At 39.3% G+C, this 25,948-nt stretch overlaps 1 protein-coding gene across 1 annotated transcript; it reads left to right on the top strand.

Annotated features, from left to right (window-relative positions):
* The first annotated feature begins 19,351 nt into the window (after positions 1–19,351).
* Positions 19,352–20,269, top strand: LOC121168072 (putative vomeronasal receptor-like protein 4). The gene has a single exon (XM_040997842.1). It carries the CDS (start codon positions 19,352–19,354, stop codon positions 20,267–20,269), a length of 918 nt encoding a protein of 305 aa, XP_040853776.1.
* The last annotated feature ends 5,679 nt before the right edge of the window (positions 20,270–25,948 follow it).

Here is a 25,948-nt window from a genome sequence, read left to right as displayed (position 1 = left end):
CCATGCTGTGTTGCCACACATCAGTGAGGACTAATTAATCATTGGACACATTTTATAAGACATGGACAGGGGCCATCATTGTGGTATAGTAGGAAGACACAAGCTTGATTCTTGCATCCCATGTGGGCATTTATTCAAGTTCTAGCACTGCACTACTAACCTAATTGTAGGATAATGCTCCAGGGAAACAGCAGAGATTGGTCCATATTTTGAGATCCTTTTACCACATGTGAGATGTGAAAATAGCTCAATACTCCTGGCTTACATCTGGGCTAATCCAAGCCATTGTGGTCATTTACGGAGTGAGCCAACAGATTTCTATGTCATTCTGTCTCTCTCCTGCAGCTTAATATTTAGCTGCAGGCTGGTGGCCACGGAGACGACAGTGGTACCTGACAGATCCTGGCTCAGCTCCCACTCAGAGCCTTTGGATGCCAAAGGGCTGAATGGGGCACAAGGCCCTGCCATGCCCTCTGGCCTTGAGTGCTCTTCACCTCTCAAGGGTGCTGCCTGGAGCCCATCCAATAAGCTGATGGCTGGAGCGTGACATTCACCTGACCACAGTCAATAGCACTCTGATGGAAAGCTTGCCAACAATTCAAGTGCCAACAATTCAAACACTAGGGCTCCCTTTATTTTGGGCTGGAACCTTGAACAGTGTGAATGAGTCATTAGTGTCATTCTGGTTTAATGTAGAGTACATGATAAGCAGAATACAGATGGCATCTCCTGGGAGTTCACAAGGAAACAAGGTTTGGTTATGGGAAATAATAGTTGAATCAAAATAATTTTAGAATAAAAAATCTAGGATGTTATTCTGTGGTGGAAGTAAGCAGATGTTTTGTCTAAGTCAAAGTTAATTCCTAATGGGTTACTGAATCTTGGCTTCTGTGGAAATGAGATCTACAAAATTATGAGGACTGTGATAATGAATAATAGGATGGAATAAAATGCAAAGAACTGGCTAAGAATTGCCTTGTCTATTGGAAAAAAAAGAAAAATCCTTGTGTGTTATTTTGAGTCCTCATGATAGTATATAGCCTGTCAAGATGGTTGCTACAGCATCATAATAAATATCAGGGACACATTTTATCTTTATTGTGGCATATCTTACTTGAGCTTATTATGGTGTGTTTAGGTGGTTTCCAGTTACTTGTTGGGTATATCCAAGGCACCACTAATGTGTTAGGCTGGCGTTAGAATGTTTTCTCAGATGATCCAGTGTCCTGTTCTATCTGCTTAACCTGAACCATGATAGATGGCAAGACAGAATATCAGCATGAACAGCACCCTGTGAATTGGGTCCTAAGACACCAAGGGAAGAATTCCCCACAGATTTCCAGGATGCATCTTCTGATGGGCATGATCTTTTTTTTTTTTTATCTCTTCTAAGTGATGGCTTAAGCAGGGGTCTCCCTTCTACTTAACAGTGATAGGATAGAATCTCTCAACTCTGTTGTTAACATATATTTCAGAAAACATGTTTAGCAGACTTTATCTATTTAGGCATTAAGAGATCCATGAATCAGCACTCAAAACTAGAAAACCTTCAGAGAATTCCATTTATCAGTCTAAATATGAAGCCAAAACAAATGTATTAATTGATTAGGTACAATTAGTGTTTTGGTTTCATTGTGTGTATTCTAGTGGAAACTCCTGTTTAGATGCTGATAATTAAGCTTAGTTTTGTGTCACTGTTAGTTATTTAAAACAATTCAAGTTCTAGTTCATACAATATAATGATATTATTACTCGCAGCTAATTCCTGCAACCTGGTTCTTTATGGTGAGCTGAAAACACCAGATGCAACAAGGTATCTTAGGAGGTTTATTCCAACAGGGTAGGAGCGGGGTGGAGGTAGTGGAGATCAGAGAGAAAAAAAGAAGATGGAAGCACCTGGGGCCCCTTACGTTCCCATAGGCCCGGGAGGTGTGGGGAGCAGGATTGGGAAGGACTGAGGGCAGGCCCCTGGGGATTGGTGCCTGCAGGTGATTGCCCAGGGATGAGTGGTGAGTGGGCTGGTTTGGGAGATTGGGGGTGGGATTCACAGGTGTTACATCTGATTGGTGGATGGCTAGAGCAGTGCGAATTTCGTGAGCTGTGAGGAAGAGGAAATGGCGCTGCATCCAATTTGTGATTATCAATATATTGAAAGTCTGTCGCAAAATCAAAAGAAAAACAAGAAGGGAAGAACAGGGGAAGGAAATAAGAAACTGTTTATCATGCTCTTGAAATTGTATATGAACTCCTACTATAAGCAAATGCCTAGGTTACCTCATATCTAGGCAAATGTTACACTGTTGAGACAAAAGCAGCTAATAGCTGGCTTGCTTTCTAGGGCTAGTTCATGGCGGACTTGTGTTAATTATACCTGTGTCTTGGAATGGTTGCCTATTATGTTTTATTTTAAGAGAGGAGAGGGGCTAATGCTGGCATGCTGGCAGGCACCAGTATACTGGCGGACAGGGTCTGAAGACCCATGTCAAAATGTGTGTGGGACTCAGGCAGGGGGACAGGGACCCAGGCCTGTATACCACACCACTGGAAGACCAGATTTGAGGATCTGCATGCTAATAGGCATGTGAGCTATGGATTCTAAAGGGAAGGGGGCATGGGGATGTGTAGAAGGGAGTACTACTGAGGGAGAACATTAGCGCTGAGAAGTGACTTCTAGGTGATTTACACCAACCAGGCTCTGCACTTGCACCTAACTGAGTGGGATAACACTGACTTGTTTGGAAGAGAGAACGTGGGGAACCTTTCTGGGTCAGACCAATGAACCTGCCCACGTGGGAGACCTGGGCTGGGCTAGCTAACATAAACCACCACCTACTGGTACATATAAGAGTTGGGGCTAGGGAGCTGCCAGGTAGGACTAGTGCACAGTACCCACCAGTAGGTGTTAAGGCAGGGGTAGGTGGGCTAAGTTATACTGGGCCTTGCTACTAACTGGCACTCAAGAGAACTGTGTCTAGGGCAAGATTCTGTGTGGGATTTGTGGACTCACCCCTATGAGACTGTCACATTATATGGTTTGCTCAAGAGCAGATTATGGTGATGGGCTGAGATGGGCATGACCAGGCAGGACTGGTCCAGGCTGCAGCACCCACAAGTGCACTCAAGAATTGGATATGGGATGGGCCTGGCTGCAACATCCATGAGCACACTCAAAGGCCTAGATTACAGGGCAGCCTCTGCTTAGCTCCCATTGGGATACATGAGATGTGGGTCTAGGGGTAGATTTGATGTGACAAATTGGGGAGTTCTCTTGGAGGGCTGTAATGCCCAGTAGTGAATATGTGATTCAGAGCTGGGTGTTGCTCAGCTTTGGCAAGGCTGCTCCACTTGTTGGCTACTGTGTGGGTTGGCTGTGGGGTGGGGGGAGGGAGGAATATGTTCAAAGCATCATCAGGATGGAGAACAAGACATGTTGGGCTATGCTATCATACCTACCAGTTTACACAAAACATTAAGATGAAGGCAAACTGGGCAGAACTAGGCTGTAGCACACACCAGTGAAAGTTGGTGCTAGGAGCAGGCTCTGCCAGCACAGGCTGCAGCATCTAATGGCTAAGGCCAATACAGAAGATTGATCATGCTGGGCAGGATTGGACAATCTTTGGCATGTGCAAGATCTCAGACTGGCAGTGTGCCTTGTTGGGGAACTAAGGGGATGCACCAGCTGGGCTGTAATTTCCACTGGTGAACATGAGAGCTGGAATGGAGGTGGTGGACTAGACTGGACATGTCTGCAGTATTTCTTGTCATGGGTGTGATTGGTTATTAGTGCCTGTTGGCCCTTGTGAAAGACAAGATGGGTGTAGGACAGAGTATGCTATGTCTCAGCATGCACTGAACTGCGTCAGAGGCAGTGTCTAGGGATGAATCAGGCAAAGCTGGTCTGTAGTACCCAGCAGTAAGAGCCAGAGTGAATGTTGGCCAGTTGTTCAAGGCTGCTATACTTGCCAGTACAGTAGGTGGGCCAAGTCAGGCTGGGCCAAGAAACAACCAGCATGTGTGAGATGTTTAACTGGACAGTAACCTGATAGAAGAGCGTGGGGAACTCCTCTACCAGAATGCCCTCTCTCTTGGTGAGCACAAGAACCAATGCTGGAAGCAACCCAGATTTGTGCAGGTACTTGCTGGCATATCTGGGTCAGATATGGAGTTGGCTTGTTGCAGGCTAATTCACAGAATACACTTGTAGATGTTAAATCTGGGACAGAGCATTGGACAAGCCTGCTTTGGCTGCAGCACCAGGCAGTTCAAATTTGGGGTGATATGGGAGCTAGTTGGACTGGGCTATGCTGTAGCACCAGATGATAAATATGGAACTGTGGAAGGCCAATCAGATTGGGTCACGATACCTGCTAGTGCACATACAACCTGGTATGTGTATGTGTGTCAGTGGGTGGGGGAACTTTGTGAGCCCAGGTGGGAAACTGCAGAGCTCTTCTGCTGGGCCACTACTCCTGTTCATGTATGTAAAATCTGGGATTGGGGCTCATGAGTGTAAGATCTGGGATTGGGGCAGACCAGGCTTGACAGGTCTAGAAATCTGATTGGTCTAAACTTGATCTGAGTTACAGGGGGATCCAGTTCAGGCTAAGCACCCATATGCACTGGAACCTGCATGATACAGAATAACTTCAGGCTGGTTGAGTTCTACTGCAGCCACATCAGCTGGCAACTGCCAAGATTTGGGACAAATCCTACCAGATTTCACCACAGTATCACATGGAAAGTATAAGATCTGGGTCCAGGAGTAGGCTTAGTAGTGTAACTGGGAAACTATCTGATAGGCTGCAGCTCCCACCAGTAAGCATAAGAACCAGGGCTATGCACATGCCCAGTTGTACAGCTGGTAGCACCAAAAGCATAAATGTGAGCTTGATAGAGTGGTTGGTTTACTTGGCTGTGAGATCCATGCTGTTATTGCGCTGCACATTGCAACTTACTGATCATCTGTGCTCATGGTTGGATCAAACAAATCAGCAATACAAGCAGTTGTTTGTCTGTTCATCTGCATTTCCCACCAGGTTGCCACTGCTTCAACAGAATTCATTCTTGCTAATGGCTAAATATTATTCCATAGAGTAGATTCACAAAGTTTCTTTACTCATTCCTCTTTCAACAGGCATCTGGGTTGTTTTCATGTATTTGCTATTGTACATTGCACTGTTGTAAATATATGGCTACAGGTATTTTTCATCTGTGAATTTCATTTCCTCAGGGTATATTCCCATCAGTGGGATTTTTTATTAATATGGCAAATCAGTTTTCAGTAGTCTTAGCAGTCTTCACGTTGACTTTCATAGTGGTTGTACTAGCCTACACTCCCACCAAGAATGGAGTATGGTATGTTTCTCCCCTTATCCTTGCCGGCATGTTGTTGGTAGATTTCTGAATGTAGGACAGTCTCACTGGAGTTAAGTGACACGTTAGTGTGGCTTTTATTTGAATTTTACTGATAACTAGAGAGCCTGAGCATTTTCTATATAGGTCTAATAGCTGTCTGAATAACTTCTCTTGGAAAAAAAATTCCATTTCTTTCACCCATTTCAAAATGTGGCTGTTTGTTTTTCTATCATGGAATTTCTAAAGCTCTTTCTCAATCCTGGAAATTGGATTTTCCCCCATTCTGTTGGTTGCTTATTTGCTTTGCTGATTCTTTTTTCTGCACAGATGCTTCTCAGTTTGGTGTTGTCCGATTTACATATTTTGGGTTTGACTGCCTTTGCTTTTGGTGACTTAATGATTAATCATGAATGGTTTTGGGTCTATTTCAATTATTAATTGTTTCATAACTCAATATTTTTTAGATTCCATGTGTCCTAAAATATATCCATTTGTTACAATTTTTCTGATTTGTTGGTGTATAGTTCTGTGTAAACCTTTTTGGACTATTCTATGTAGGTTTGAGGGACCTGTATATTCTGTTTCATAAAGGATAAACATTTTTGTAGATATCAATAAATTCCATGTGTTCTGCTGTTTATGTGAACTCTGCTGTTTCCTTGCTGAGCTTCAGTCTCACCAATGTGAATATATATATATATATATATATATATATATCCCAATAACATCATTACATATATAAATAGTTTATATTATAAAGTTTATATGTATATATATATATATATATATAAATATATATAACTATACATATAGTGATGTTATTGGGATATTAGAATTCTTACTATTATTATATAGGAGTATATTTCTCTTTAAATTCAATCATTGTTTCACATGGCTAGGTGTCCAGGCATTTGGTATGGATATATTTATTATGTTCTTTCTTACTGAATGGATCCTTTGACTATTATATACTGTTTTTATTCATCTCTTTTAATTTTTCATGTTGAAGAATAGATTATCTGACATAGAAATATTTACATTGACTCGTTTTTCTTTTCCATCATTCTGGGATAAACTTTTTTTATGATTTGACTTTTGTTGATGACATATGTATCCTGTAGGCAGCGCATAGGCAGGTCTTGTTTTCTGATACAGTCTTATAATCTATTAGATTTGATTAAAGAAACACATTTGGGTTAATATCAATAGGTAGTGATTTGGTTCTGTCATTTAGGAATGTGTCAATCATTGTTTGAATTAATTTTCTTTTGCCATTTTATTGGGACATTCTCCATGGTTGCCTTGGCTTTGGTAGGTGCTATTCCTTTCCTCTGTTCATAGCACACCTTTAAGCACATCTCTAGGGCAGGTCTAGTAGAGACAAACTCTTTCACTCTTCTTTGCTGCAAATGAATTTTCGTTCATTTTTGAAGTCAAAGGAAAGCTTTGCCCCTAAATTATTCTAGGACGACATTTTTTTTTTCCCCTTAGGAATCTGATTCTGTTACTATATTCTCTCCTGATCTGTTGAGTTTCCTCTGAAAGGTCAGATTGTGGTTTCTCTGTAAGTTAATTGTCTTTTATCTTATGCATATGTAAGGATCTTTCCCTTATGTTCAATTGCAGAGGGCTTGATTATGATTGGTGTAAAGATTGTTTTGGTCAATTCTGTTCAGAGTTCTGTGTCCTTTCACTATTTTGTATATCAATTCTTTCTCTATGTTAAGGATAGTCTGAACTATCATTTCATTGAATATATCTTTGAACCCATCTTGTCCTTTTGTATCTTCTGGAACTTCCATAACTTTTTTGTTTGGTCCTCAGTGGTGTCTCTTATTTCCAGGATTATTTCTTAGGTTTACTCTGTTTCTCTGTCAGCTTTTTGATTCTTTCAGGATTACTGCAGGGGGTGTCTTCCAATTCTATATAATTTCTTCTAACTTACCCATTTTATTATTAAAGCTGTCCACAGAAATTTTAATTTGCTGTATTATGTGTTTCATTTATGATAATTTAGCTTGATTTTCTTTTAATGTTGCCATTTGGTGTGCAACTTATTCTTGAAATTCCTTGAACTGTAGATGAATTCTCTTGTTTTCAGGGAGTTTAGTAACATGAAAAAAATTTATCTGGCAGTTTCTTGGTGTCTTTGTTAGTTAATTCTGATATTGATATTGAAATTGGTATTGACTATTGTTCATTTATAGGAGATTAATCAATAAACTTATTCATTGTGTGTGTATCTCTACTTTTTCCCTTGGCCATTGCACTCTGGTTAGCAGATTTGTTTTTGGAGGGGGTGGTGGGACATGATTCAATCTGTGCTGTCCACAAACCTACAGATCAACTTAACTAATCGCATTCAGTGTCTGCTTCATTTCTCATCATTCATGCCATTCCCTCCAGCAACGCATGATCCTTGGCTTCTGTGTTCTAACATTGTCTCCCCTGTGATGGCTCCTGGTTCATCACTCTCCATCACCGTGACCCTGTGTTGTGTATGTAATAATGCCCTCTCAGCCATTTTCCTATTCCCTGTTTTAGCAGTACTTGGGCTTCATTAAACCCCAGCTGTGACTTTGATGTAGAACACAGGGTTACAGTAGTGTTAGACTCCTGGATTTTCTTTTCTTTTTTTCTTCCTGCTTTCAACTGCTACCAATTGTGTCTCCAGGTTGCCTGTAATTTTTTTAGATATAAAATTTGGGATGCCTACATCCTATCTTTTCCCAGTGGGATAGGTTCAATGGTTGAACTGGAGGTCAGAAAATATTATTAGATAATAAGGTGACACCACACGGTTGCTTTTGTACATAGCAATGTCCATTTTGATTTCATTGACAGATTTCAATACAACCAGGGGAACCTAATGGGAAATATTTGGTGATGCTCTGATAAATAAAGAAGAAAATTACAGGCAAATTACTTGGGCAGAAATGAAAATACATTAGATTCCTTAGGCATAGACTAGTATGCCGTGATACAAATTATTGCCATACTGATCACCATAGTATTAGTGGTAACGGATTTGGCATAAATTTCTGTTTTGCTGCTCTTTGCCAGATTGTGTTGTAAGTGTTGGGGACAGAGCAATCAAGAAAGCAGACACAAATCAATGCTTCCCATTGCTGACTGAACAGTCCTTTTATCTCTGATTTCACTTCAACTATGATTTTTGGGATTATATCATGTGGTAGGATTCCTTTGGACCTCCAGCAATAATGCTGAAAATTTCATGCAATGATGTTCTTGCTTGCAATGATTTTTGTGAAATGGCAAAACTGTGAATAGTTCCTTCAACATCATAAAAATACATTTTGTCCCTTCAATATGACCTTCAATACGAAGATAATTAAGAAAAAGAGTGAAAACTTGATTCCCAGAGTTTGTGAGGTATCTCAGTGTATTTTGAAGGGGGAAAATGTTGATTGTAGGATAAATTTCAGTAAGAATAAAGGAATACATTTTAATGAATCATTCTGCTGCATGATGATCACTCTTAATAATATATTATGTGTTTCATTTTTGGAAAAAAATAGCATTTTATGGGTGAAGGTAAAATAGTTGGCCTAGTAAGAGCTATTTGTTGCAATGTTGTCATGTTACATCACAGTGCCTGTGTTAGAGTGTTACATATGTTTCCGATTCCTGGAATGTAGCAGGGGAAGGATCAAGGTGTTTGGTCCTCGCCACCTACAAAAGCCATCTGGATTAATAGCTGAACCACAGCACATCCAAATTTTGCCGCAGGCATTATGTTTCTATCGGGATTAAATAAGAGGCAAGAATTTTTATATCTTTCTCTGAGTATCTCTGCTTCTCAAAGGAATGCATACATTCAACATAACTAAATGCACACATACATATATTTTCACAGAAGTGTATTTCACCAAGAAAATTATTCACAGGTTAGTGACAAATATCATACTTTGTTTGACTGAATAAATAAAGCATACCAACAGCTCTACTCTGTGAGGTTGGAAGGGAAGAGCTAGCAAGCCTATTTCTACAGTAATAATGATCTTGGAAAAGCATCATTCATATTTGGGAAAGTTTGGTTTCCAACAGCTCTCAGTTGGATAACCGTTTCACAGTGGATAAAGAAGAATGCTTGAAAGATCCACAGGAATTGGTTGGCACAGTAACCTAGTGGCTGAAATCCTTGTCAGGTATGCACTGAGATTTGATATGGACACAGGCTTGTATCCTGGCTGTCACAGGTTCCTTCCAGCTCCCTGCTTGTGGGCTGGGAAAGCAATAGAAAGTGGACCAAAGTCTTTGACACTATTCCAGCATGGGAGACATGGAAGAACGTCCTGGATCTTAGCTTCAGAACGGCTCAGCTAGGGCTGCTCTGACCACTTGGGGAGTGAGGTAGCAGAAAGAACATCTTTTTCTCTGCATTTTCTTCTCTCTGTAAATCTGATTTTGCAATAAAAAATATTTTAAAAAACACAAAAATACAAAAAATACAAAAAATATTTTAAAATATTTTTTAAAAATACCAAAAATATTTTAAAAAATACAAAAAAAAATCTTATAGTATTTGTGCAGGTTTGGATATTCTTGTGAAAAACATAAATATCATCACTTTAAAATATGGGGGTACTGAATTCATAAATGGGATGAAAAGATATATCTCTTCTAATCAGCCAAAAGACAATTCATAATCAAGAACTGGCTGGTACATATAGCTGCTAGAGTCTCACTCCTGTACTTCTAAGTGTGTGGAATAAAAGGGGCTGTCCGTGAACTCTGCAGGATACTGAGGAAGAGGTGGCAAAATACATGAAACTGGGTGCGACGTCTTTAGTAAGCTATCATGACTTTGGCCTTATGGGCTGATGAAATTGAAGCTATTCTTTCTTTGAGTCAGAAATGCACATAACCTGAAGTCAAACGGACGTGATGCAGCCTGCGTTCTGCTACCAAGTCAGATGCCCTGGTTCAGGGGTGTGTTTGTTGCAAAAAAAAAAAAAATCACTTTTCCTGAGAGCACTGTGGCAGAGGGCAGTTTTATGATTTTGACGTGTTATATTCTTTCAATGAGATGCTAGCAACACAGAAGTCCCTGTAGGGAGACCACCATGAATCTCCCGGATCAGTTTTGTAAATGTGAGAATTCATTTAAGGCTAATTCTTGTCCTGATGTCAAGTTTATGGTTTTCATTTGTCTCTTGACAAGAACTGAAGCAGACAACCTGCCCAGGCAGGCCTGCCTTGGAGAAATGAGTCCACCACAGGTGAGAAGAGGGAAATGCAGCTGCTTTCTTCTGCTATGTCTCAGAAACCATGAATGTTCATTTTCCCCTCCAGAGTAGCTCCTGTTGTAATGCTGTCAAGGCCAGGGCTGTCCTCTTTCTGCAGGGGAAATGACAGTTACGGGCCTGGAGGGAGATGAGCTGGTGCCATCCCTTCCCTATAACCACATCTTGAGGATTCATCTCAAAATGGAAAGAAAGAAAAGCTTATACAAATTGCTTACGTCAAGACTAAAATATGTGCAAATTCCGTTGGTGGAAACTAACATGCATTGTTGTACAGTGATAATTAGCATTACTGAACAACATAATATTTATCTAAATGATTTGGCACAACCCCCTGCTTTCCTACTGTGTACTGGAATCTCCCGTAGTTGTTGGGAACAGAGCACAGATCAATGCTTTCCATATCTGGGTGAGCATTCCGTTTTCTGTTACTCCTTCTCAAGCTTTCAGCCCATCACAGTGTCCCCTTCTAATTTGATTATTTGTGTATAAAGAGCTAAAAAACCAGAGGTGAATATACTTCCAACTGTGAAAAATGGGTGCATCATTCTCCAGATAGCTGTGATTATGGCTGCATTGCCAAATTTAGAAAATTTCCAGTAGTAAAATTCTTGCTTCCATTGATTCTTTGTTTTTAAAAAGATTTTATTTATTTATTTTTAATTGTTAAGTCAGATATGCAGAGATGAAGAGAGACAGAGAAGAAGATTATCTGTCTGTTGATTCATGCCCCAAGTGGCTGCATTGGCTGGAGCTGAGCCAATCTGAACCCAGGAGCCCGAGGATCTTCTGGATCTCCCTCGCAGGAAATGGTCCCAAGTCTTTGGGCCATTCTCAACTGCTTTCCCAGGACACAATTTGAGAGTTGGATGTGAAGCAGGGCCACCTGCATTAAAACTGGTGCCCAAATGGGATCCCAGGGCTTGCAAGGCAAGGACTTTAGCTGCTAGGCTACCATGCCATGGCCTCCGAAGATTCTTCGTAAATGAAAAACTATGAGGATTCTCCTGCCTCATAAAAACTGTGTATTTTGTAAAACACAAATACAAAGTTGATTCCCAGAGGTTCCTGGATAACAGGGTTGCAAATTGGAAAGGAAAAATGCTGATTGAGGTTTATCACATTTCATTTATTCTCTAAGCATATTTTTAGAGAGTTATTTGGCTACAAGTTAATTACAAATAATAATATACTGCATATTTACAAGTTGCTTAAAAAGCAGATTATTTAGGGGTGGCTGGGCAGATTTTTGCCCTAATGGTAAGAACTTGCTTGGAACACTGGCATAACATACACAAATGCCATTTTGTTATTGTTATTGTTGTTGTTGTTCTTGTACATGATCCTGATTTCTGTTTTTAATATAACCTCTGAAGGGTGTAAGATCAACTAGTTAGGTCCTTGCCCTCACAAAAAACACATGGATTAATTCCTTGAATACAGCTTCATCACGCTTTAGTCCCAGCTACCAATATGTCTGGGGAGTGGACAAGTGAATACAGCTCTATAACCTACTCTGTGTGTCTGCTTCGAAATTCAGTGCATTAATATGTGTTATACATTGGTAATGAGGGAAAGGTTAATTAACTGGTGTGGATCATTTTATAGTGAACACTTGGATCAAATGATCACACTCTGTAAAAATATACAATTATCCATTAAAAGTATTTTATTAAATGCAATGTGATTAGCAGTATGTCCTTCAGATAGCCTAAATATCAAGGCTAATCTTGAAACAAATATCGTACTAGCCTTTAACATCCATACGATAAAGAATATAAAATTAAGGGCCTGGCGCGGTGGTGCAGTGGTTAAGGTCCTCGCCTTGCATGCCCGGGATCCCATATGGGCGCCGGTTCTAATCCCAGCAGCCCCGCTTCCCATCCAGTTCCCTGCCTGTGGCCCGGGAAAGCAGTCGAGGACGGCCCAAAGCTTTGGGACCCTGCACCCGTGTGGGAGACCTGGAAGAGGCTCCTGGCTTCGGACCGGCACAGCATCGGCTGTTGCGCTCACTTGGGGAGTGAGTCATCGGACGGAAGATCGTCCTCTCTGTTTTTTCCCCTCTCGATCTATCTGCTTTTCTAATAAAAATAAAAATAAATCTTTTTTAAAAAAGAACATAAAATTAAAGAGAAAATATATACAAATAATCTTTATCGTATGCGTTATTTTCTTTATTTCTTGGAGGAACACTTTTATTATGTTTACATTTGCACACAGTTCCACATTATTTCCATCTTATATATATCAGTGCTCAGGGAAAATTTTGCCAGGCCTAGTGAGAACAACAGGATAAGAAAACAGCAACACTCTGTGAGCCTGGCAGTGAAGGCCAAGCATGTCCAGTTCCACCACAGTCATCATTTCAGACAAGAAGCATTCATAGTTACCCTGCACAGTTCAGATGGGTAACTATTCCAGAGTGGATCAAAGAAGATACTTGAAAGCTTCACCAGAGTCAGATAGGTTATGCAGGTGTGGATATGCTGGTGAAGATAAATGTCACTTAGAAATCAGAAGATATTGGACGCATAAAGAGACCTAAAATGTAGGTGCTCCAATCAGGTTAAGGACTCATCTTTAGGCAACTCATGAAAAACACGGGGTTGGTGGGAATTGTTGGTAGAGTCTAGTTTCTGCACTTGTGATTATGTGGAATGAAAAAGGATTGCGAGTGAAACTGGCAGAGGAGACTGAGGAAGAGGTGGCACAACACATCTTCAATAGGTTATTGCCCATGGTCCTCTGTGCGGACCGTGCCCCCAGAAATTCACTTACAGCCAGAGCAAAACAGAGGAAATACAGTCCACATTCTGCTACCAATGCAGATGCCCTGGTTTAGGGACGTGTCCCCTGGAAAAGTTATTTCCTTTCCTGCATAGGACTGCAGGCGGAAACAGTTTCCAGATGTACAAGTTTTGTGTTGTTTCACTGAAATGGTGACACCACAGCAGAACCAGTCCGGATGTTACCATAGGTCTTTCTGACCAGTGGGGACAGCTTGACAAAGGAGCTGTGGCTTGTACACGTCCTGAAGTCAAGTTTACTGTTTTCTTCTGTCTCTTGACAAGTCCTGAGAGCAGACAACCTGCCCCAAGAGGCCTGCCTTGGAGAAATGAGTCCACAGGTGAGAAGGGTGGAACTGAGCTTCTCTCCTGTGTTTTCAGAATAACAGGAAAGTTTACTTTTTCCCTGGAGTAGGTATTATTCCAAGGATGCCAAGGACAGGTCTGTCCTGCTTCCACAGGTGAAATGACAGTAATGGGAGTGGAGGGAGATGAGCTGTTACCATCCCTTCCCTATAACCACATATTGCAAATTCATCCCGTGATGGAGTCACATCAGAGGCTTAGCTGGGAAGGTGTCTGTCTCTGTATCAGGTTCAGAATTCTCCAAGAGCAGGTGAGTTCTGCGATGAACCATGGTACTTTTTAGGGAAATGTTAGGAAATTCTCTGCTCTTTATATCAGCCTTAGGTAGATGTAACCATCAACTTAAAAGGTATATAACTACCTAAGTGAATGGTTCACAAAAATATACTTGCACTTTTGTTTCATATTTGAATTGAAATGCATTGTTTCTTTCATTCTAATTCAGCTTCAATTAAACTTAGTTATTTTAATTAAATTGTTCTAATTAAATTCACCACACCTGTATAATTCAGTTATGCTTTAATGATATTTATTTTGTTCTTCAAAGTTAAGAAATATTTTAAGATATTTTAGATTTCATTCATCTTTCAATTCATGTATACATAAACCATGCAAATGTTCTTAATATTAATTGATATTGTTTTTAGCAAGTAGACTTGAATAGTTTCTATTATAGTGTTTGTTGATAACATAGTTTCAGCCATTAAATATGTATACTCTCTTGCATTATACATGAAATATTTTTTAATTATTAGCTTAGATAAAATTACATCACAGTAAGCTGCATAAGATCAAATACTTCCTGTTTTATAAAATTAAAATATTTTTACAGCAAAGGCAAATTTGTATTTAGAAGGAGACAAAAAAAAGAGATATTCAGTCCCCAAACAGTCGCAGTGGCTAGAGATGAGCTTCCAGGAGCCAGGAGATTCTTCTGGATTTTCCTGATGGATAGAGTCCGATGCCTTAGGCCTTCCTCTGCTGCACATCAGGCCATAAGCAGGGAGTTGTATAGGAAGTGGAGCATGTGGGACACAAACTGGCACTAATATGGCATGTCAGTGCATGCAGGCAGTGGATTATCCAGTTGAGCCACTGTACTGGCCCTCAAACACTTTCTTAAAAATAAATTCAGTTTCAGCTTTCAGCTACCAAAGTAACAAGCTTGTAATACAGATAATACTGATATGATTACAAAAGTGAGAGAAATAATTTACAATGCGTAAACTAACAATACTGATGTTTTCCTTCATTTCAAGTTGTGCTTGATTTTAAAATGTTGTGCATAAAATCACCTTTTCCATCGCAGTTTAGTAGTGAGATTATCACAAGCTTCCCACTTGAATTTTTAAATTTAAGCAACAATGGCATTCTAGTGCTTAAGAATATTTAAAATGTAGGAAAAGTGGAAACACACATGATATTGTTGTGAATAAAATGCTGATAGTGATTATCCGCTTAGGGCCGCACAAGTTCAAGCACTGAGAAATGTGACTAGTACAAAGGCTCTGCTGATGTTTCCAAACCCCATGGAACACGATGTTTTACATTTCTCATTTTAAAATTTTGCATCATGGATTAAGGAGAGTGAAATTTGAGAACTCTGCACACAGTGGGTCTGATTCAAGAGCAATGGAGACAGAGCATATTGCACATTAGTTTTTTCTAAAGGCACAATTTGATGAACATAATTTGGTAGGTTATCACCTCCTCATGAGAGTGATACACAGGTAGGCATGTGATTAGCCCTCAACAGGATTCTATGCTTTTCCAGTGTGTTCTTGATTCTCACCATCTTTAAAACACACTTTTAGGGAGCATATTTGGGCGTCCCCAGATCCAGTTTATGATTTCCTATTGTCCTTCTGTAGTTTTGGTCTCTTACCTCTGCATGGACATCCTTTGTACTTAGCATATTCTCACTGTTGCAGGAGATTAAATTTGTGATGTTATGCCTCTGTGTTTCAGCTGCATCTGCATTAATTTCTGTACCCAAAGAATTGATGGCATATTGCAGTAATTTAATTATTTTAGATACTTTCTTTAGTTATTCCTCTGGAATTTGTCTATGTTATTATTTTAAAAAATATATTTGGATGTATTTAACCATGGTGGAAATTATATTTATCTGCTTGATTTGCCCACTGATTCAATTCCATGTATAAGCATTATCAATAGACTCCCACATATCTGTTCATCCAAACTCCTCATTACTTCAGTGTATGAATATGCCATGTGTCCTAAAATGCTCCTCGTGAAATATGCCAAAACCTACAGATAACGCTTGTCATTAACACATAATGAAAAAATAATGTATTTTATCACATATATTCATACACTTAAATCTATATATATGAAAGCATAACTATATATTCACTCCTAAATTAACACTATGGTTTATCACTCTTAATACAAAAACATTCTATGATTAATATTGTAATCAAGGTGGAATATGATGGTTTATATTATCATTTTGGGGCTTAATCATTGGGCTTAGCTGCTACTTTGGCACTGACATCACATCTGCATGCAAGCTCATTTTCTGGTTACTTCAAGTTCCTGATTCAAATTCCCAATGGTAATGCCTTTGGGAAGCAGCATCTGAGGGCTTAAGTACTTGGACTTTATATACACTTGGGAAACCCAAATAGAGTTCATCATTTCGAATTTTGGCCAGGTCCAGCCACTAGTTCTGCAGTCATCAGGCGATATAACCATTGGATGGAGCATTTTGTCTTTCTGTCAGTGTTTCTCCTCTCACTCTCTTTCTGTCAGCAAGGGTGGGTGTTTGTGTTTTTTCACTTTTAAATGAATCATTTGAATATAGTTTTCTGTGCAAATTATTCATCGGGTTTGTATAGAAAGTTTCTCACTGTCATTACACTTATTCTATTTTATGAACATGCCATTTTAAGCCCAGATATTTCAGTATTGGTCTTTGATGTTTGCTGACTTAATTGTGGTGATTTCCTCACCATAAACTATTATTACATAAATTTTGAGTGTAATATAAAAGCCAGAATAAAGATGTTGAACATTCTACATAAGTTCTGTCTCCTGGAATTTCACCCTCAACCTCAGTAACCCCATGTTGTTAATTCTTGAAGTGAAAACTGAGCTGTATATTCAGATTGTTGGAAGTGCTTATTTGTTTTAAAGGTGAACTTAATTTCTATTTCTATCATATTCAAATTATGTGTGACCAAACCAAACTTTCTTCCATCTCATTTCTTTCAGATAAGCAGTATTCATTATAGATTTGGTGATTCTTCCATGAGGACACTGTTAGGTAACTTACATGAAAATACAGATACAAAATAAAGTTTGAATTTAAAAAGTCATAAATGATATTTTGAGGCTCACATATTGCTGGGGTCCGTGCAATGGGTGTGGATGGCACGAAGGTGTGAAGAGAACAGCTCCCCTGTTTGGCAGGGCCTGGGGGAGCTTCCAGCTGTTTGGCAGGGCCCGGCGTATTTCTCTCTGACCACCCTGACGCTGTTTCACCCCCTGGCTGCATGGACACTCAAGCACCCCACTAAGAATTCTGTATTCTTTTGAGGCATTGTTGTTTGCCCCTGTGAGACAGTTTTTGCAGGTTTTTGCAACCGATGTGAGCTTGAGAGTTAATGTCACTGATAATGTCTTGGTGAGTGGGCCTTTGACAATTTACACACAGGAGCACAATTAAGCCCATGCCATTTTTGGACACCTTATTGTGTGCTAATTATTGCCTCAGAATCTGGCCCAGACATACAGCACACCCTCTGGGAAGGGGCTTGATATATATGTCTTAAATACTAATGCAAGTGATGGGAGTGAGAGCTGAAACTGCTATGGCAATAAATATAGTTATTGTTATCTCAAAGGCTAGCCTGCCTTTGCAATTTTTTGGAGCCTAGAAAATGTAATTGTTTTAGCTGCTTTTATAATTTTTAGCTAGAGGAATTAAGGATGTTTTATTAACAAAAAATGCTTTTGATTATTGCTTTATTGTTTATGGGGTTGTAGGAGTCTATAGTTGTAGGGAGATTTAACATTTGAAGTTTCTGTTTTAGATTTTAGGTTTTTTCCCTTGTAACCTATTTTCCCATTAAATGATGAGTAAATTGTAGAAGTAGAAATGTGGTGGGAAAGTACTACTGATTAGATAATCGCATGTCCTTGGCCTTGGAGTCCTGGCTGTTGCTCTATGGCTACTGTTGAAGAATAAACAATAGCTTGCTTTGAAGAATATGAATACAGTATTTTACAAAATTATCTTTAGGAGCACCTGCTTAGCCTTGAAGTGCAGACGGAGTGACCAAATGTCTGTACATGCCCCCTTAATTTTGAAAAGAAAAAAAAATAGAATAGTTGCTTGTGCAGAAGCTTGAGAAGGGTTTTGAGTAAATAAAAAGGACAGTTTTTTCCTGGGCTGTTGTGAGAACACATCAAGTGTCTGTGTCTGTGTCTTTCTTTATTGCCGACTCCACGCACCCTTCCCGAGCTCCGAACTCGGCTGGAGCTGGACTCCGGCAACATATAGATAAATGACAGAGAAAACTATCAATATTTAGATTATGAGGATTAAGGCAAATTTTAAGAGCAATTATGTAAATATGTTATTATAACTGTCAATGTTCACTCACCATAATCATATTAATTGTATACTATCATATTAATTGTACATTATCAAGCCCCTCATAGAAAACAAAAAACATTTGATGATATATATGGCGAAATTTGTTTCAACATTTGGTGGACATTCACAAAATGAGAAGGCAAGAGTTAGGGAGAATTAGTCAAATATTGCAATGGTGAAAGAAAATATTGAAACTCTTCTCCATTTTACTGTATGTGATTATTTTATTTTTACTAAATGAATCATAATGTATGAAGTATGCAAATACAAGTTCACACATGTATTAAAATTGATTATATAGATCTATTCCATGTTTGAATATATGATTGAAGTTGAATTAATACATTTCTTCAGATATGTAAATAGTCAATCATTTAGTCAGTTTTATCCTGAATCCATGTTGTGCTGAGTGTGCACATATATGTTTATGGAGCAATCAGTTACCAGGGGTGATAAATCAGTATTTTTGCTAACCATATCAAACCTTTGAATTCAGTTCACCAACAATTTAGTCAACTGTGGAATGTGTGCTTTGTCAACTCATTTGTGTCAGGTGGTTGCAGAGGAATTCGTTTTTTCTGCTGGTTATTTCTGAGTGTGTATTACTTATATATGTGTGTGTTGGTGTGTGTTTTCAAAACATACCACAGAAAGTTTAGATATGGGAAATTAAAAATAAGATTATTTTTGCAGAATTACTTTGATATCGCCAAATAGAGGAGACTTACAATGGTTCAAATCAGAGAAAACACATTTGTTGTAAAAAAAAAAAAAAAAAGCTAGTGCAGAAGACTTACATCCAGGAAACACTGTTCAGCATTCAGACCTCATTATAAATCTGTTGGCAAAAAAAAAAAAAAGTGACGATTTTCATGACAAAAATGTATGTCGTTTGTTTTGTAGGTATTTGAAATGTTTTCAGCATGCTGAGGTGAATAAAGTCTCCACTTATGTTATCATTTAAAATTGTTTATTTTTTCCAAGCTGGCATTGGAATCTTAGCCAATGTCTTCCTCCTTGGCTTCCACATCATCACATTCCACCAGGTTCATAGGCCAAGGCCCATTGATATAACCACCTGTAAACTGGCTTTTGTCCACCTAGTGATGCTATTTGCTACTATGAATATTTTATCCACAGACATGATGAACTCACTGAATTTTCCAAATGAATTAAAATGTAAGCTTGTGCTCTACATAATTAGAGTGACTAGGGAACTCTCCATCTCCACCACCTGTCTCCTGAGCATTGTTCAGGTCATCACCATCAGTCCCAGCTCCTTCTACTTGTCAAGATTTAAACATAAACTCACAAATTATATTATCATTGCTTTCTTCTGTCTTTGGAGCCTCAATTTGTCTTCCAATAGCTACATGATTATCTATACAGTAGTTCATTCCAATAGAAGCAATCTACTCAATGTCAATAAGTACTGCTCACTTTCCTCAATGAACTCCATCATCATGGTGCTATTTCTCACACTTTCTCTGTTCCAGAAAGCATTCTTCATAGGAATGATGCTGCTGTGCAGCATGTACATGGTGGTTTTCTTATGTAGCCATCAGAGGAAGTCCGAGTACCTTCACAGCATGAGCATTTCCCCAAGAATCTCACCAGCCAAAAGGGCCACCCATACTGTCCTACTGCTCATGAGTATCTTTGTGATTATGTACTGTGTGGATATTACCATTTCATCTGTATCAACTGCTTTGTGGAAATATGATCCAGTTATCTTGGGTATTCAGAGTCTTGTGGAAAATGTCTATGCCACTGTCAGTCCTTTGGTGTTTATTAGTTCTGATAAAAGAATAATTGGCCTTCTGCAGAATGTGATTGATATGTTAAAATCTCAACAAATTGATGCATAGATCTGAACATGTTATTTATCTCATCAATTGATAATAAAAATTCAACATATTTAATCTAACATAAACATATAGTGTTTTAACCCTGTATCTTAATTCTTTCATGGTAAATTGACTCTACCAAAGTGTATATGCCTCTCTTATTTTACAGTTATCCACGTAATGAAATTTCTGCTCCTTACATTTTCCTCATAGTATGAAGGAAACTTCTTTTCATTGTGTTCTTCTTAATCTCATTTTAATATCCAATCCCTAGGTCTTTGCAGGTGAGAAAGTGTGTAAATCTTACACCTGTATGAACAAATTGGGTGATATTTATTCATCTTATGTGAAATAAATAATTTTGCATTTTTTATTCAAATTATGAAATAAGTAAGCATGTATCCATACTGATAAACATATTATATGCTAGATAAATCATGAAGCGGTAAGGGCCATCTTGCTTTGCACAGAAAATGATTTATTTATACTCTCCCACTCATGGAAATAAAGCATAATTCTCTACTTCCTAAGTGTAACTATGCATAGAAAGTTAAAAGGAATGAGAAACTTCACCTGTTGTAAAACATGACAAACAACTTCTTTCCTATAATATCGGGAAGGTAAAGTCTATGTCAATTTGATAGCATTTACTTTAAATATGATGTTATGATATTGTACCCTAGTTATGTATCTCCCCAAATCCCAGGACTTCAGTTTTTATATGGAAAAAAAATTAAATGTCTAGTTGATATTCAACTGCAAAATTATTGATCAGTATTTCTGAAATTTGTAACGTGTGAGAGCAAGATAGTTAAATAGATTGCCAGAGATTCATGTACTGTCCCAAAGGAAAAAAAAAACATATTAAGAATAAGTTGGATTGTGGAGCATGTGCCCAAGAATGAACAACCACCCAATGTGAGGCCATTAAAATAGAGGAGAATCAAGATGGTGGGATAGGGTAAGGACACGTTAAGCAGAGAGAATCAATAGCTAGAGTGAAGCAGGGAGGGCACATTCCAGGAAATAGGAGAGGGCAGGCCGATGGGATAAGGGCACCTGAACACTAAAGGACATGGGAAAGCAGTGGAGATAACAGTGTGGTGTTGTAACGACGAGTTACCCCAGTGGCAGTCAGCAAGCAGCAAACTGAGCTCTAGCAACAGCCAGCGCTCCATCTACATCCAGGTGGAAGAGGAGGTCACCAGGAGCTCAGGAGGTGATCCCAGACAAAGAACTGCCCATCCTGCTGATTTATTTGATTATACCAGGAGCAGAGATGGAGCAAGATATTCCATAGAGGTGTGTGGGAACTGGGTGGATTTCACCCCAGACACCTACCAGAAACATATTGGGTACCATTATGTATTAGGAGGCAAAGACCCTGGGACGGATCTAAGCATTTGCTGAGCTTGGAGCACTCGCTGAGCTTGGAGCATTCTGGCTAAGTGCATTGCACTGGGGTGGCATCCTACAGGCTCCACTCAAAATAGGTCCATGTACGCCTCATACCTAATGGCCAGCAGATCCAAAACTCCACCAGTGGCACATCAGATACCATTAGATACAGTGGGAGAAAGTCTTTGTAATGTGCTGAGCTCACTTCCAGCTCAGTTTATTGTCTGGTCCCACAGGGAGAAAGAATACCAACTCTGGCATCTTTCAGTTCAAAAGAGGTCTGGATGACCCTCAGTGCTGATGGTCAGTGCATTACAGTGAGAACAGTACCACCAGCTGCCTAGTTATTTGGGACACTTGGAATCTCCCTAATGCTGGCAACTGTTCGAACCAAAAGTATGAGAAAGGTAGTGCAGACAATGGTGCTGCCTCATCACAGGATCACAGGAGTTGGAGAGAGATGAACCAATATCTGGGGCTTCAGAGAATGTAGCAGGAGCCTAATACAAGAGCCCAGACTTGAAACTCACTTGGGGGAGTCGCATATATGAGTACAAACAAAGAACCAGGTACCAAATGCAATAAGTAAAACAGAACTGTAGACCTGCGGGTGATACAACTTAGAAACTTGACCTACGGAGAAGAATATTAACCAGCAGCACAATGAGAAAGAGTAAACGAAGAGACGGGGCACAATGCATATTACTGAAATCTCCCCCTGTGAATGCAAAAGCCTTTGCTAACCTCAGAGTTAACTGAAGAATATATCAAGGCAATGGGGAATATAGAATTCAGAAAAAAATCCAATTAAAGCTTCTTATAAAAAATGAGAGGCACACATAGGAGTTCAAGGAATTTAAGGAATGTGTCACAAAGGAAACCGTAACACTGCAACAAAACAATGTAATGGAGCAAACTAAAAATTCACAGTTTTAATAATAGAAAAATGAGGCAGAGGAAAGAACCACAGATTTGGACAATATTTCTTGTCACAATGGGAAACAAATAATGGGAAGAAAGACTGCATGAAACTAAGAAAATTATACAAGAATTCAGGGACACTATTAAAAGGCCAAATGAAGGAGTTTTGGGGATTTCAGAAGGCTCAGAAAGAGAAGCTGATTTAAAGATGCATTGAATGAAATCACAAAGGCAAATGTCCCTAATCTGGAGAAAGAGTTGTGAAAACTACATCAAGAAGGGGTACAGAGCTCCCAAGAGGATTCACTAAAAATGACATTCACTACAACACTTGATAATCAAGCTCTCTTCAGTTGAATATAAAAGATCCTGAAATATGCACATAAAAAAATGGCATATAGAGGAATGGCAATCAGATTTACATCTGACCTCTTGCAGGAAACTACACAGGCAAAAAGAGAATGATGTGACATTTTTCAGATTCTCAAAGGAAAACAAATGTTGATTCAGAATAACATACCCAGGAAATCTTTGCTTTGTTTTAGAAAATGAAATAAAATTCTTCCACAGTAAAGAAAAGCTCGGGGCCCGGTGAGGTGGCACAGTGGTTAAGTCCTCACCTTGCACGCCCAGGATCCCATATGGGCGCCAGTTCTATCCCTGCAGCCCCACTTCCCTTCCAGCTCCCCACCTGTGGCCCAGGAAAGCAGTCGAGGATGGGCCAAAGCTTTGGGACCCTGCACCCGCGTGGGAGACCCGGAAGAGGCTCCTGGCTTCAGATCGGCATAGTATCGGCCATTGCGCTCACTTGGGGAGTGAATCATCGGATGGAAGATCTTCCTCTCTGTCTCTCCTCTCTGTATATCTGCCTTTCCAATAAAAAATAATAAAAATAAATCTTAAAAAAAAAAAGAAAAGCTCAAAGAATCCACATCTTCCACATCTGGCATACAAATGATATTTAAAGATGCACTCTTGAGAGGCAAAAGGAATAGTACCCACCAAAATCAAAGGTAAATAGTTAAAACATCACAGTAAAATAACAACAGAAGACTAAACAATAAACAACCCATTGCTACAATGGCAGGGCCAAATTACCACCTATTTATATTAATACTGAAGGCAAATTACTTAATTTCATCAATGAAATATTACGTTAGTAAACTGGATTAATGAAACAAAATCTATCTCTGTGTTGCCTACAAGAGATACATCTCACCAACAAATATCAGCAAGAAATATTATCTCATTTGGTGTTTTGGGTTTTACTTTAATTCCTTCAAAACCTTATTTTTTATATAAAGTATACTTTTTGAAAAAATTTAGTTATTTTTATTGGAAAGGCAGATGTACTGAGAAGAGAAAAGACAGAGAGGAAGATCTGTCCGATGATTTACTCCCCAAGTGACCGCAACAGCTAGTGCTATGCGGATCCAAAGCCAGGAGCCAGGAGCTCTTCTGGGTGTAACATGTGGGTGCAGGGTCCCAAGGCTTTGGGCCGTGCTCAACTGTTTTCCCAGGGCACAAGCAGGGACTTGGATGGGAAGTGGAGCTGCCAGGATTAGAACTGGTGCCCATATGGTATCCCTGTGCATTCAAGGCTAGGACTTTAACCATTACGCTATCACTTCGGATCCCCTCCAAAACCTTCTTCTCTCATGTTAAATTCTTCACTGACTCATAGATCATGCTTTGACATCATTTTCTCCAAGAAGATTCTTGCTTTTCTTTTCCATTTCTTCAGTGTCACATTAGTTGTTAAGTAGCATGCTATTTAACTCCATGCCATTTTAAATGTCTATTTTTCTTTCTGCTGTTGATTTTGTTTTGTGAATTTTTATTTAAGGCCACATATAGTAACTGTAATGGGGACTCTCATGTTCAGATGTGAGGATACAGTGCAGTATGCATGTCTACATCCAGGTCAAAGATGGACGCTGACTCAAACTATTTATCTTGATGAAGGATTCTGGACTTTTTACCATTGTCTATGCCCACAATGATGGGCTTGTGACTTTTTATGAAGATCTCTCTTATTTAATAATATAGAAGAAATTGGAGTGGGCGGGGGAGTGGATTTAGGGATAAGGCTAGTAAAATTCCAGAGCCTGTGGAACTGTATCATAAAATACTAATAATAAACAAATGGGAAAAAAGAGTAGGAAAAATAAAGTAACTACTAAATAATAAAAGACCATTATAAAATCGTGGCAGTTTAGAGACAGAAAGAAATGCAGAGTCAAAGTGCAATCCAGATCTATGGTGGATGGAATCCAAATGTCAGGGGACAAGGTGAAGAGGAGAATCTGAGCAAAGGGCAGCAGTAGAAGAGGCATACACTGAAAATGTGAGATTCACGAGAAATCTAGAATCATCACTCAAAGCCTGAGAAAACCATCTATGTGTGACTCCTTCCCAGATTTCCCACCAGATGTAGCCATTTTACACGCCTGACTCTTTCCAAACAGTAATCCCTTACGAATGGCTGTAGTGTCTTAGTCTATAGTGTCTTGAGTGTGTCCAGCTGTACTACTGCCAGTGCCCGCTCTGATCTCATAACTTCAGCTCTTCAGTTGATAGCTGGAAGGTTGTACATCTAACAATCTCCCAGAAACATCACTACTGCCATGATTTACCCTACCCCTGTATCTCCTCAATCCCCATGATTTCAGTTTCTTCATGGGAAGAGATGAACAAATGCTAGTGGAGACCCACCTACAAAATTGTTGATCATTATTTCTAAAAATTACAACAGGGTGTGCAAGACAGTCAAGTAGATGTGTCCAAGATCCACCTGTTCTTCCTCAGGGAACAAACAAAATATCAACTAAAAAGTTAGATTTTATTTAGAGAATTTGCCCAAGAAAGAACACTGGATCCAAGTAAAAGAGTGTGAGAACCATACAAAGTGTGAAGTCCTGAGATGGATGATAGTTTGGTAGTAGAAAAACAAAACAAAACAAAACAAAGCAAAACAAAAAAAAAAAAAAAAAAAAAGAGAGAAAGTGCAACTCAGACCCAGGGCTGGGCAATCCAAATTTCAGGGGAAAGTGTAAAGAAGAGAGCCTCAGCAAAGAGCCTCTAGATAAACAACATACATTGGCATCCCTAGGCTCAGGAGGAAGCCGCAGTGGTCATTAAGGGCCAGTAAGGCCAGCTATTCAGACCCTTCCTCTCCTTATCATTAGGTCAGTTTTTCTTATTGTCATGGCCCGGAGACACTGGGACTCATGAACAGGACTTTTGTGACTCCCTCTGAGATTTCCCACCAGATGTGGCCAGTTCATACGCTCAGGTCATTCAAGTAGAAATTCTTCTTAGTCTGTAGTGTCTTGGGTTTGTTCACCTGTATTGCTGTCAGTGTGAGCCCTGAACTCATAG

This window comes from Ochotona curzoniae, unplaced genomic scaffold (assembly GCF_017591425.1).
Source record: "Ochotona curzoniae isolate NIBS_2020 unplaced genomic scaffold, NIBS_Ocur_1.0 patch49, whole genome shotgun sequence".
Lineage (NCBI taxonomy): Eukaryota > Metazoa > Chordata > Mammalia > Lagomorpha > Ochotonidae > Ochotona > Ochotona curzoniae.
This window is presented reverse-complemented; position numbering and strand designations above follow the sequence as displayed.

What these genes read in the sequence shown, in the direction of transcription:
- LOC121168072 (XM_040997842.1), top strand. Translation starts at nt 19,352, where the DNA reads ATGTTATCATTTAAAATTGTTTATTTTTTCCAAGCTGGCATTGGAATC.